The sequence below is a fragment of the Cervus canadensis genome, chromosome 9 (assembly GCF_019320065.1).
Source record: "Cervus canadensis isolate Bull #8, Minnesota chromosome 9, ASM1932006v1, whole genome shotgun sequence".
Taxonomy (NCBI): Eukaryota; Metazoa; Chordata; class Mammalia; order Artiodactyla; family Cervidae; genus Cervus; species Cervus canadensis.
This window is the reverse complement of record NC_057394.1, coordinates 72,562,935-72,575,804: the sequence shown is the minus strand read 5'-3', so window position 1 is coordinate 72,575,804 and position 12,870 is coordinate 72,562,935. Positions and strand designations below refer to the sequence as shown.

At 37.5% G+C, this 12,870-nt stretch overlaps 1 protein-coding gene across 1 annotated transcript in view; it reads left to right on the top strand.

Annotated features, from left to right (window-relative positions):
- Nucleotides 1–12,617, top strand: part of LOC122447126 (translation initiation factor IF-2-like) — a 31,136-nt gene extending 18,519 nt beyond the window's left edge. The window contains exon 2 of the mRNA XM_043477528.1: nucleotides 12,324–12,617. Coding sequence (XP_043333463.1) covers nucleotides 12,324–12,424 — 101 coding nt within the window. The 3' untranslated portion in view covers nucleotides 12,425–12,617. The remainder of the gene's footprint in view (nucleotides 1–12,323) is intronic.
- Nucleotides 12,618–12,870: the final 253 nt, after the last annotated feature.

The following is a 12,870-nucleotide window of genomic DNA, read 5'->3' as shown; positions in this document are numbered from 1 at the left end:
TAACAAATTGAAAGATAAAAATCATATGATTATCTCAATAGATGCAGAGAAAGCCTTTGACAAAATTCAACACTCATTTATGATTAAAACTCTCCAGAAAGCAGGAATAGAAGGAACATACCTCAACATAATAAAAGCTATATATGATAAACCCACAGCAAGCATCACCCTCAATGGTGAAAAATTGAAAGCATTTCCCCTGAAATCAGGAACAAGACAAGGGTGCCCACTCTCACCACTACTATTCAACATAGTGTTGGAAGTTTTGGCCACAGCAATCAGAGCAGAAAAAGAAGTAAAAGGAATCCAGATAGGAAAAGAAGAAGTGAAACTCTCACTGTTTGCAGATGACATGATCCTCTACATAGAAAACCCTAAAGACTCTACCAGAAAATTACTAGAGCTAATCAATGAATATAGTAAAGTTTCAGGATATAAAATTAACACACAGAAATCCCTTGCATTCCTATACACTAACAATGAGAAAACAGAAAGAGAAATTAAGGAAACAATACCATTCACCATTGCAACAAAAAGAATAAAATACTTAGGAGTATATCTACCTAAAGAAACAAAAGACCTATACATAGAAAACTATAAAACACTGATGAAAGAAATCAAAGAGGACACAAACAGATGGAGAAACATACCGTGTTCATGGATTGGAAGAATCAATATTGTCAAAATGGCTATTCTACCCAAAGCAATCTATAGATTCAATGCAATCCCTATCAAGCTACCAACGGTATTTTTCACAGAACTAGAACAAATAATTTCACAATTTGTATGGAAATACAAAAAACCTCGAATAGCCAAAGTAATCTTGAGAAAGAAGAATGGAACTGGAGGAATCAACCTGCCTGACTTCAGACTCTACTACAAAGCCACAGTCATCAAGACAGTATGGTACTGGCACAAAGACAGAAATATAGATCAATGGAACAGAATAGAAAGCCCAGAGATAAATCCACGAACCTATGGACACCTTATCTTTGACAAAGGAGGCAAGGATATACAATGGAAAAAAGACAACCTCTTTAACAAGTGGTGCTGGGAAAACTGGTCAACCACTTGTAAAAGAATGAAACTAGAACACTTTCTAACACCATACACAAAAATAAACTCAAAATGGATTAAAGATCTAAATGTAAGACCAGAAACTATAAAACTCCTAGAGGAGAACATAGGCAAAACACTCTCCGACATAAATCACAGCAAGATCCTCTATGACCCACCTCCCAGAATATTGGAAATAAAAGCAAAACTAAACAAATGGGACCTAATGAAACTTAAAAGCTTTTGCACTACAAAGGAAACTATAAGTAAGGTGAAAAGACAGCCCTCAGATTGGGAGAAAATAATAGCAAATGAAGAAACAGACAAAGGATTAATCTCAAAAATATACAAGCAACTCCTGCAGCTCAATTCCAGAAAAATAAATGACCCAATCAAAAAATGGGCCAAAGAACTAAACAGACATTTCTCCAAAGAAGACATACAGATGGCTAACAAACACATGAAAAGATGCTCAACATCACTCATCATCACAGAAATGCAAATCAAAACCACAATGAGGTACCATTACACGCCAGTCAGGATGGCTGCTATCCAAAAGTCTACAAGCAATAAATGCTGGAGAGGGTGTGGAGAAAAGGGAACCCTCTTACACTGTTGGTGGGAATGCAAACTAGTACAGCCGCTAAGGAGAACAGTGTGGAGATTTCTTAAAAAACTGGAAATAGAACTGCCATATGACCCAGCAATCCCACTCCTGGGCATACACACTGAGGAAACCAGATCTGAAAGAGACATGTGCACCCCAATGTTCATCGCAGCACTGTTTATAATAGCCAGGACATGGAAGCAACCTAGATGCCCATCAGCAGACAAATGGATAAGGAAGCTGTGGTACATATACAGCATGGAATATTACTCAGCTGTTAAAAAGAATTCATTTGAATCAGTTCTAATGAGATGGATGAAACTGGAGCCCATTATACACAGTGAAGTAAGCCAGAAAGATAAAGAACATTACAGCATACTAACACATATATATGGAATTTAGAAAGATGGTAATGATAACCCTATATGCAAAGCAGAAAAAGAGACACAGATGTACAGAACAGACTTTTGGACTCTGTGGGAGAAGGCGAGGGTGGGATGTTTCGAGAGAACAGCATGTATATTATCTATAGTGAAACAGATCACCAGCCCAGGTGGGATGCATGAGACAAGTGCTCAGGCCTGGTGCATGGGAAGACCCAGAGAATCGGGTGGAGAGGGAGGTGGGAGAGGGGATCGGGATGGGGAATACATGTAACTCCATGGCTGATTCATGTCAGTGTATGACAAAACCCACTGCAATGTTGTGAAGTAATTAGCCTCCAACTAATAAAAATAAAGGAAAAAAAATAAAGAATTGGTTCATGCAATTGTAGAGGCTGGCAGGTGTGAAATCTATAAGGCAAGCTGGTAGGATGAAAATACCAGATCTCTTTGTTGTTTTAACAAGACCTGCCCTCAGGGGAAACTAGTTAACCAGAACCTAATCTGCTGGAGTTTTATCCCCTGGAGAAGGGAATGGCAACCCACTCCAGTATTCTTGCCTGGAAAATCCCATGGACAGAGGAGCCTGGCGGACTGCAGTAATGGGGTCAAAAAAGATTCAGACATGACTTAGTGACTAAACAAGAAGCTGAAGGAAATACTTGAATCCAATCTATTGTAGCTGTCTTCTCTCACCTATGGGCAGGGGAGTCTGAGAAACACTTGAAGTTTGAAAAACACTTCAGGGACACAGACTCACTAAAAGACTGAGACCTAATCAAAGGACTATAGACTGCTTCCTCTCCCCACACCTCACCACCACATAACTAACAGCTTATTTACAGCAGTTCCTTTATCCACTACATAATTTTTGGCTATCAAGAAAAATTACAAGGCATACTGAAAGGTCAAAAATACAGTTTAAAGAAACAGAACAAGTACCACAACCAGATGTGGCATGGATGTTGGAATTATCAGACTGGCAATGTAAAACTATGATTAATGAGGTACAAACTGTTATGGAAAAAATAAGCTACAAGAATATATTGTACAACACTTGGATATAGCCAATATTTTATAATACCTATAAATGAAGTATAACCTTTAAAAATAGTGAATCACTGTATTGTACACCTGTGACTAATATAATGCACAACACATAAACTATACTTCAATAAATAAAACTATGATTTATATGCTAAGAACTCTAAGGGATAGATAACATGCAAGATCTGATAGGTAATGTGTGCAGAGATATGAAAATCCTAAGAAAGAACTAAAAAGAAATGGTAGAGAGAAAAAAAAAAGCAACAGAGATGAAGCATTCCTTTGATGGACATACTGTACACTGGATATGGCTGAGGAAATAATAACTAATGGTTTCCATTAGTGGAATAGTGAAAGGGAACTTTATAAGGAACGGATCAGGCTGACAACACTTGATCAATCTTTGCAATACAAAAAGTGAGCTGGTCAAGCATTATATGCCTCCTGACGTAGGGTACTTCATACTATTGCTGTTTATGAAATATCTTCACAAAAAGAGAAATTGAAACTGAACTGAATCAAGCCCCTAGGTCTAACTATTAGTACACTAGAAAAAAAGAGGCACAGGGTAACAGGTTAAAGTGACAGCATGATAATACAATCTGCCCAATGCGTAGTGTAGTAAACTGTAGGAAAATTGGATGTGAATTGGCTATGTGATTAATACTAAGGGATTACTGTTAACTGTTACAGGCTGAATTGTGCTATCCCCCAAATTAATATGTTGAAGCGCTAATGCCTGGTATCTCACAATCACATTGTGAAGACAGGGCCTTTAAATTAAATGAGGCTGTTAGGGCGGGCCCTAATCCAGGATGACTGCCAGCACACAGAGAATAGACCTTCTGAGGATACACCAACAAGGGGCTATTGCACGCCCATCAGAGAGGCCAGAGAGGAAACCAGACCTGCTCTCCCCTTGATCTGGGATTTCAGCCTCCAGGTGCTGAAAAAATTAACTCCTGGTGTTTAAATCTCCTAGCCTGGAATATGTTGTTGTGGCAGCTGTGGCAAACTAATATAATGACATTAGGTGGAATAGGGATTTTTTTCATTATGAGAATAAGAAAAAATGGACTTTATTTATTAGAGATACAAGATGTAGCATTTACAAGTAAGTAAATAAAAGGAAAAAATAAAATTCTGTTCGAATTTTAAGTCCTTTTTACATTAATAAGCCAAGTATAATCTGTTTATACACAAACCCAATTATCTGTATATTTTATATTCCTTGAAAAAAAAGGAGGCAACTTCAAACCTGTACTAAATGTTTAATATGTCCAAAAAATGTATTTCAGAGCTTAAGCTTGGTAGATAAGTGGTTGTCTAGAACAGTGCCTTAAAATTATTATTAATCTTTTAGGCTTAATTAAATAGAAACATTAATAAGATCGGGAGGTAATAAAACAAGATTTGTCATATAAAAAATTCAGTACTATAAGATTTTTATTTAACCTCTAGCTCCTAGATCTGATAGCCTTTTTCTCACACTGAAAATATTGGTCCCCAGCTGCATCAAAATCATGATTGTTTTATCCCACATAACATTTCCTGCCATCTCAGAATGACAACAGGAATGCTTACCATCAACAGTATGATCTCTGGGACATTTAAAGATTTTTATTGAAGGTTTTTTGACCTTAGATTGTATACTACTAGGAATATATATATTATGAGTTTTTAAAGTTGTTTAAAATAATTTCTCTCTGGCTGTCTCTATCAACAACTTGATACACAGAGGTGTTTGTTTTTGCTTTTAGAAATTGAAACCTTTTTTCCCCTCAGGAATTATTTTATAGTTTATTTTTATAAGTATTTAAAATAATCATATAGTTTCAAATCAAATCTACAAAATAAAATTGAAGTCAGAAATTTTAGTTTCCATTCCAGTTTTTCATTCCGTTCGTCCTTCCCTCAATTGGTAACCATTATGTTTTAGTTTTTTGCTTTATTCTGCTATTTTAACATATTGTACAGTATAAGAGATACAGGAGACGTCCCTGGCGGTGCAGTGGTTGAGACTTCACTTTCCAGTGTAGAGGGTGCTCATTCAATCCCTGGTCAGAGAGCTGAGATCCCACATGCCTTATGACCAAAAAAAAAAAAAAAAAAAAAAAAAAAAAAAAAAAAAAAAAAAAAAAAAAAAAAAAAAAAACCCAAAAAACATAGCACAGAAGGAATATTGTAACAAACTCAATAAAGACTTTAAAAATTGTCCACATCAAAAAAAAGTAATAAATATAGAGAAATACTTATATCTCCTGTTACTAATACTAATGAAAACTGGTAAATAAGTAGAATTAAGCATTTACCCTATTTTTATAATTGACTGTTCCTCAAGGGATCCAATTAATTCATGAGCGGGTATTTCCTTTTAATGAAGTATAAAGGCTAATAAACGAAGAAGGACTGGTAGGATCAGATTTTCACCATGTTAAGATCATTGGGGTGCATGTATCTTTTTGAATTAGAGTTTTCATCTTTTCTGAATATATGCTCAGAAGTGGGATAGCTGGATCGTATGGTGACTCTATTTTTATTTTTTAAGGAACCTGCAGAGATACACATTTTAAAAAAGGTTTTAACCTCCAAGCTTTTAATCTCCTCCCTCCCCCAGCCATCCATTTGAAATGCAATCATCAAGGAAGATAGGGGGCCCCATCTCCCACTGTCTGCTGGAAGAGTAGGATGGTGCCTGCTGGGAGAGTTAGCAAGGCTGCCTAGCTCCAGGTTGTAAAATACCCACCATCATGAGGATAAAAGGAGATGCACTCTTCCTTTGGGTAAGGCCAGTTAACACAAGTGATCAACAAAGTCCTCACCCCAGCTCTTGAAACCTTTCCTGCTATAAACTTCCATATTTCCAAGGATTGAAAAGAATCAACAGTCAATAGAGTGAAAAGGCAGTCATGGACTGGAAGAAACTATTGCAGATCACATATCTAATGTGGTATTAATATCTGGAATACATTATGAACTCCTACAACTTAACAACAAAAAACCCCAAACAACTTAATTGCAAAATGGCCAAAGGAGGAGCTTCTGGTTTTGGTGAATGCATCCACGTGCCAGAAGGGTGTGGCCACCTTGGTTCCCTGGGGACAGAAGCTCCTGGGCTCCTAGTACGCTTCTGTACTCCAACCTGTGTACCTCTTCATCTGGCTGTTCTTCTGTACCCTTTACAATATCCTTCACAGTAAACGGGTAAAGGATCTTTCTGCTGATTCTTATACTCTTGTTCTTCTGGATCGTCATTTGTGTCATTTTATCAAGAAAGAGATTGTTTCAAAGGACATTTGGAATTATGAGAGCTTATAAGCTATGAAAGGCATTTTTGTGTGTGTGTGGGGGGGGCGGGGAATACAAGAGAATGCTGTTTGGAGAGAACGAGAAAATAAAATGAAGGCGATGGCAGCACTAGTGCCTAAGATGCGTTTGCAATAGTTCCTTAAATTGCCTTTAAAGATACCTGCACTTTATTTCTGTTTTTATAAAAACTGAAAGTCAAATGCAGAAAAAATTGTGTGATAGATTGATATATTTTTTCATTACTTGAGAACATGTACTATTGTTTTCCCCTATATATTTAGCTATTTTGGCTTTGCACCTTTGTACTTCAATCAGTATAATATTGAAGGAAGGCCGTCTTAGGCTGTATTGAAGACTCAGCCATGTTTACTTTTTTATTGACTGCACTGGAATGAAGCACATCTTGGCAGAGAAATCATACTGCCTGCCACCATATGAAGTACCCACTGCCCATGGGTGTAATTGTTTGTCAACCCTATAGAGATCTGTACATTTATTTGGAAGACCTGCTAATGATAAAAAAGAACCTGGAGAAAACACTGAAAACAAATATATTTCTGTTATCACTGACCTCAGCATCCACTGTGGCTGGTTCCATGATAGAAAACAAAGGAAAACATTTTATGACAAGTGGCAACATTTCTGACTGATTTTTAGCTATATCCTTAAGAGGGAATAGGTGTGTGTAACCTGTAATTATTCAGCTGTTACTCTGAATGTGCATGTCCTGATATACTACATTTTAAAGTTTTAAATGATGTCATAAAGACTATACTGGTATATACCCCTACAGAGCCAACACTCTTGTCATAAATACTGCTGTGAGCTCTAATAACCAGCTATGTATTAGGCAAATACATTTAGGTTTAGAAAATAGCAAATTATTGGCCATTTGCTATATAAATATATATATATTGAGGGAATTTACAAACACTCCAAGCTCATACGTGCTATGGAAAAATTTTATTTATCATTGAATTATTACTTGACCTTTTAAAATCATTATTTGGCTCCCTTAGACAGTTTACCTAATAAGGACAAGTACTTTCCTCCCAAGAGGGAGTAGTTTTACTAGCATGTGCCTCAGAGGATCAGAAATATACTTTTAATTGTTTCTTTAGAGTTGATAGCTTTTTTCAACTGTTAAGAGGACTAATCATCTTATGTAAGTACCAATCCAGTGAAATAATATGATATTTGTATTCACAGCAATTAGATAGCTACTTCAATTTCTGTTCTATAACTCAAATTGCAATAAGAAACTAGAAAAAAATGGGCAAAGGACTTGAATAGATATTTCTCCAAAGATACACAGCAAGCATATGAAAAGTAGTTCAACATCACTAATCATTAGGGAAATGCAAGTAAAAGCCACAATAAAATACCACCTCACATTCCTTGGGATGGCTATTACTGCCAACCCCCTGCCAAAAAAAAAAAAATCAAAATTATAAGTACTGGCAAGGATGTGAAGAAATCAGAAGCTGTGGACTTTGAGGGTAGGCACATGAAATGGTGCAGATGTTCTGGAAAACAATACTGCATGCTCAGTTGCATCCGACTCTTTGTAACCATATGGACTGTAGCCCTCCAGGCTCCTCTGTCCATTGGATTTTCCAGGCAAGAATACTGGAGTGGTTGCCATTTCTTCCTCTAGGGGATCTTCCCGTCCCAGGGATTGAACCTGTGTCTCCTGCATCTCCTGCATTGCAGGTGGATTCTTTACTGCTGAACCATCAGGGAAGCCCAAAAAACAGAACTGTGGTTCCTAGAAAAGTTCAACATGGAATTATCATGTAATCCAGCAATTTCACTTCTAGGTATATTCCCCAAAGAACTGAAAGCAGAGACTGTACACCAGTGTTTATAGTAACATTATTCACAGTAGTCAAAAGGTCGAAACAACCCAATGTCCATCAACAGATAAATTCATAAACTGTGGTGTATATATTCAACAGAATATTCTTTAGTCTTAGAAAGGAATAAAATTTTGACACACACTATAAGATGGATGAACCTTGATAACATTATATGAAGTGAAATAAGCCAAACACAAAAGGACTATAATTGTATGATTCCTTCTAATGAGATACCTAAAATAGTTAAATTCTATTTAACTATGTATAGAGACAGAAAATAGAACATTTTATTAGGGACTGTGGGATGGAAGGAATGGGAAATGATTGTTTAATGGGTATTGAGTTTCATTCTAGAGGATGAAAATGTTCTAGAAATAGATAATTCTGATGCACAACAACTGTGAATGTACTCAGTGCCACTGAATTATATACTTAAAAATAGGTTACAGTAGTAAATGTGTATTTTACTATAATGAAAAATGTTTGAAAGCCACCAAAATAACTCTCTGATTCTTTGTTTCAGTAGAGATGAGTTCAGACTGTGTTCTGATCTCTTGTAACTATTTAGACAGCCTTGAGTCAAGTCTTCCTAACCTTTTTAACTTTGTTGGGGGCAGTTTTTGCTTTGACAGTTTGTAGTTCTGGCATTGCCTTGTATGTTCCATGCACTATGTATAGTTGTTTGAGCACACATCTGTTTCTATGCGGCATTTTAAGCCCGGTGAGGTCAGGAACCATGCTGTGTTCATGTTTTCATCATCCAGAATGCACATTCTGGTGTCCTTACAAATTAGAGCCTCAAAACATTTTTCTGAATACAATTTCAATTGTTTCTGTTGTACATGGAGAGTTTTCTTATATACAGGTGACATCTTGTGGCACCAAATGGAATTGTGAATACTCTATCAGTATTTTTCTCAAACAAATTGTTCTCTTTTAAAAAATCTGGATCTTATATATCTTTTAAAAAGTTTACCCCAAATAAGCATTGTGCATTTGGGGTAAAAGGATAATGGTATTGTTAAAGGATGCTTTTGTTCCATGGCTGGAGCCTACCTGGGACAGTTCACAGCCCCAACCAGGTCGGGAAAGTCATCACATTTTTAAGAGTCCCTAAGTAATAATGATTAATTTATTAATAATTGAAATAAAGGTGATAGTTGAAACCAAGGAAAAGGAGAAGTATGTGTGTTGGTTGCAGAGGCACAAGGCTTGCTAATTGTCTTGAGGGAAGATTTTGTGCTTGAAAAAACTATTTACAGTTGCCAATGTTTTAATGAATATTCAACTTAGATCTTTTAGGCCTTTAAACTCAAGGTACTTATTTTATTATAAACTTAGTAAATTTTGTTTTGATTAAAAGTAGTCTCCTTTTCTAACTCCTCAGTGGATTCTTACATGCCATGAAACTTGAGAACTGTTAGAAGGGTTTCTAAATTACAATGAATGACTCTCATTCTTGAATTATTATCTCAGTGAGGCCATAAAGACTACATTTTATAGATTTGGCATGAAGATTCCATGGCATGTTCAGTTCTCATTGGCACAGGAAAAGCCATAGTTTTTTTTTACCTGGCACTGAGGAGAGTGTCTAACTTTCTCCCAAGGAAAGATAAGGAAAGAAAGCAAAGGAAAAAAACAGCAAGAATGGAAAGAAGAGTTCCACAGCAGTCCCCACTGTAGAATTTGATTTCTGTCTCTGCCCCTCTCTTCCTTTCCTCAGGCAAGCGTATTTGAACGAGTCTAACTCTGAACATCTCAAGGACTTGATCTGGTTCATGCTTGCATCTCTAATGCCTACTGAAATCTGAGTACCTACTGTTCATTCATTCGTTCAAGAAGTATTTACCGAGAACCTGTAATCTACCAGGCAAGGTTCTAGCTGCTGTCGATGTTGTGTGTATATGTTAGTCACTCAGTCATGTCTGACTCTTTGCAATCCCATTGACTGTAGCTCTCTATGCTCCTCAGTCCATGGAATTCTCCAGGCTAGAATACTAGAGTGGGTTGCCATGCCTTCCTCCAGGGGATCTTCCCCACCCAGGGATCAAACCCATGTCTTATAAGTCTCCTGCATTGGCAGGTGCGTTCTTTACCACTAGCACCACCTGGGAAACCCAATATGTCTCTTAAGATCCTTTTAATCTATGAAGTTCTGTCTCTGTTTTTCCATGTTCTTTTGAAAAAAAGAAAACAGATTGGGCCTTTTGTGAGGTAGAATTTCTGTTTCTAGATTAATATTGTTTAACATGTTTATCTTCTGTTTATTTCCCCTAGCCTGGCTATTAGACTAGATCTGAGTCGAGATCAGATTCAAGTTTGAGTTTTTTCACAACTATTTCATGGATGTGTTTGTATTTTGCCTATTACATTACATTAATGAGAGGCTATAATGTCCGACTGTCTCTCTTCCTGATGTCAAGATTGTTCAATAGATTCGGGTATTGAATTAATTCAGTTTAGCCACTAGAGGTCAGGACTTTATTTTAAAAATAAGTGCTTCATGAAGGATCTAGACTTAAGTTTTATAAAAGAGTGAAAAAAATTATGTTTATAAGGTGTCATCTTTAGGAATTTATGGGTAAATTTTTTTGACTGAAATATAAATGTCACTTTGAATACATTTTTTTTTGCAATATAATTTTTCTATGTTTAACCATTATTATTATGCTAAACTTTTGTTTCTTAGATTTAAATACTCTTTTACCCTAGAAGTTCAAGTCACTTTATATGCTGTTTTAACTCAATATAGTACTCTGGGTAAAATGGAAAAACAGGAAAAATAGGACAGAAGGGAAAATACTGGTGAAACCAAACGTGGAATAAAGAGCACTGAGCAGGGGAGGAGAGGAAGAAGTAGGTTTATGTTGTCCGTGGCTGCAGTGGCAGCCCAAGACTGCTTCCTCTCTGGGGCGGGCTGTTTCCCAGTGCTGTCCCAGCACTACCTATGAAACATGCCTTGCTCTGGGTAGCCTTGTGGGTCCAAAGAAGCGCCTCAGTTTAATCACCTTAAGAGTTTTGTTTGGGGTTGCTGCTATGCATTGTCTGTGTTCTTCACAAGTGGGAGAAATTTAACTCAGCAGTGTAGCTGTTATGATAAATTACTGGCCCCAAACCTTACACCAAAACAATAGATGAGTATGATAACAGCAGTACATTGTTAGAATCACATCTTTTCTCCAGTGAGCAATCTTACAGGGGTAGAAAAGCATGGACTAACCCGGAGGGCTCAGGGCTTAGATTCTGGCTCTTCTTCATTATGGCATCTTGTACCATGACCACCTTGAGCTTCTGTTTCCCTGTATGTAAAGCAGGACCAATGAGTCCTAGAGCTGCCTGGGTGGTTGCAAGAACTGGCTTTTCATCTTATTTCATTGGTTGCTTCTGTTCAATTTCCCTTGCTGGATCCTTGTAGAGTCCCAGCCTCATTTCTTTCTTTTTTTGTGGTCACACCACATGGGGGATCTTAGCGCTTCCTGCAGTGGAAGAGCAGAGTCTTAATCACTGGACTACCAGGGAAGTTCCCTCGTTTCTTTTTATTGTTGAATATTCCATCTTACGGATCTATTACATTTATTTATTAACCAGCTAGGGTAATTTGGTTTGTTTTCATGTTTTGGTTATTCTGATGAATGTTGTTATAAACACTTATGTATAAGTTTTATGGTGCACATGTTTTTTTTTCCCCCCTTGGGAATTTATCCAGGGATAGGATTATTAAGTAATTTGATAACTCTGTATTTAACCTCTGTATTTAAGTGTTAGTCACGTAGTTGTGTTGACTCATCGCAACCCCAGGAACTGTAACCCACCAGGCTCCTCTGTCTATGGAATTCTCCAGGCAAGAATACTGGAGTGGGTTGCCATTCCCTTCTCCGAGGGATCTTCCCCACCCAGGAATCAAACCCAGGTCTCCCATATTGTGGGCATATTCTTTAGGGAATGCCAGATTCCTGTGTTGAAGCCCCTTCACTGTGGCTAGATTTGGAGTGAGGAAGTAATTGAGGTTAAGTGAGGCTGTGGTGGAGCCCTGATCTGATAGGATCTATGTTCTTATAACAGGAGTCACAGGGAGCTCTCTCCTCATCTTCCCTCTCACCTGTGAAGACCCAGGGAGAAGCTGTCCACCTGTAAGTCAGAGGAGAGCTGTACCCAGAAACTGAACTGGCTGCACCTTGATCTTGGACTTCCTAGCATCCAGAACTGTGAGAAAACAGATTTCTGTTGCCTTTAAAACATTTATTTTTAATTTCTATTGTTTAAACCACTGAATCTGTGGTATTTTTATGGCATCCCAAGGTGACTAATGCTTCCCTTGTGGCTCAGCTGGTAAAGAATCTGCCTGCAATGCGGGAGACCTGGGTTCAATCCCTGGGTTGGGAGGATCCCCTGGAGAAGGGAGAGGCTACCCACTCCAGTATTCTGGCCTGGAGAATCCCATGGACTGTATAGTCCGTGGGGTCACAAAGAGCTGTACACAGCTGAGCAGCTTTCACTTCACAAGGTGACTAAGACAAGTGATGCTCCTACCATGAATCAGTCTTTTTTGTCCTTGTATTTGTGACTGCAGTTATATAATTTAGTTAGGTATTGTGTAATGCATGAAATA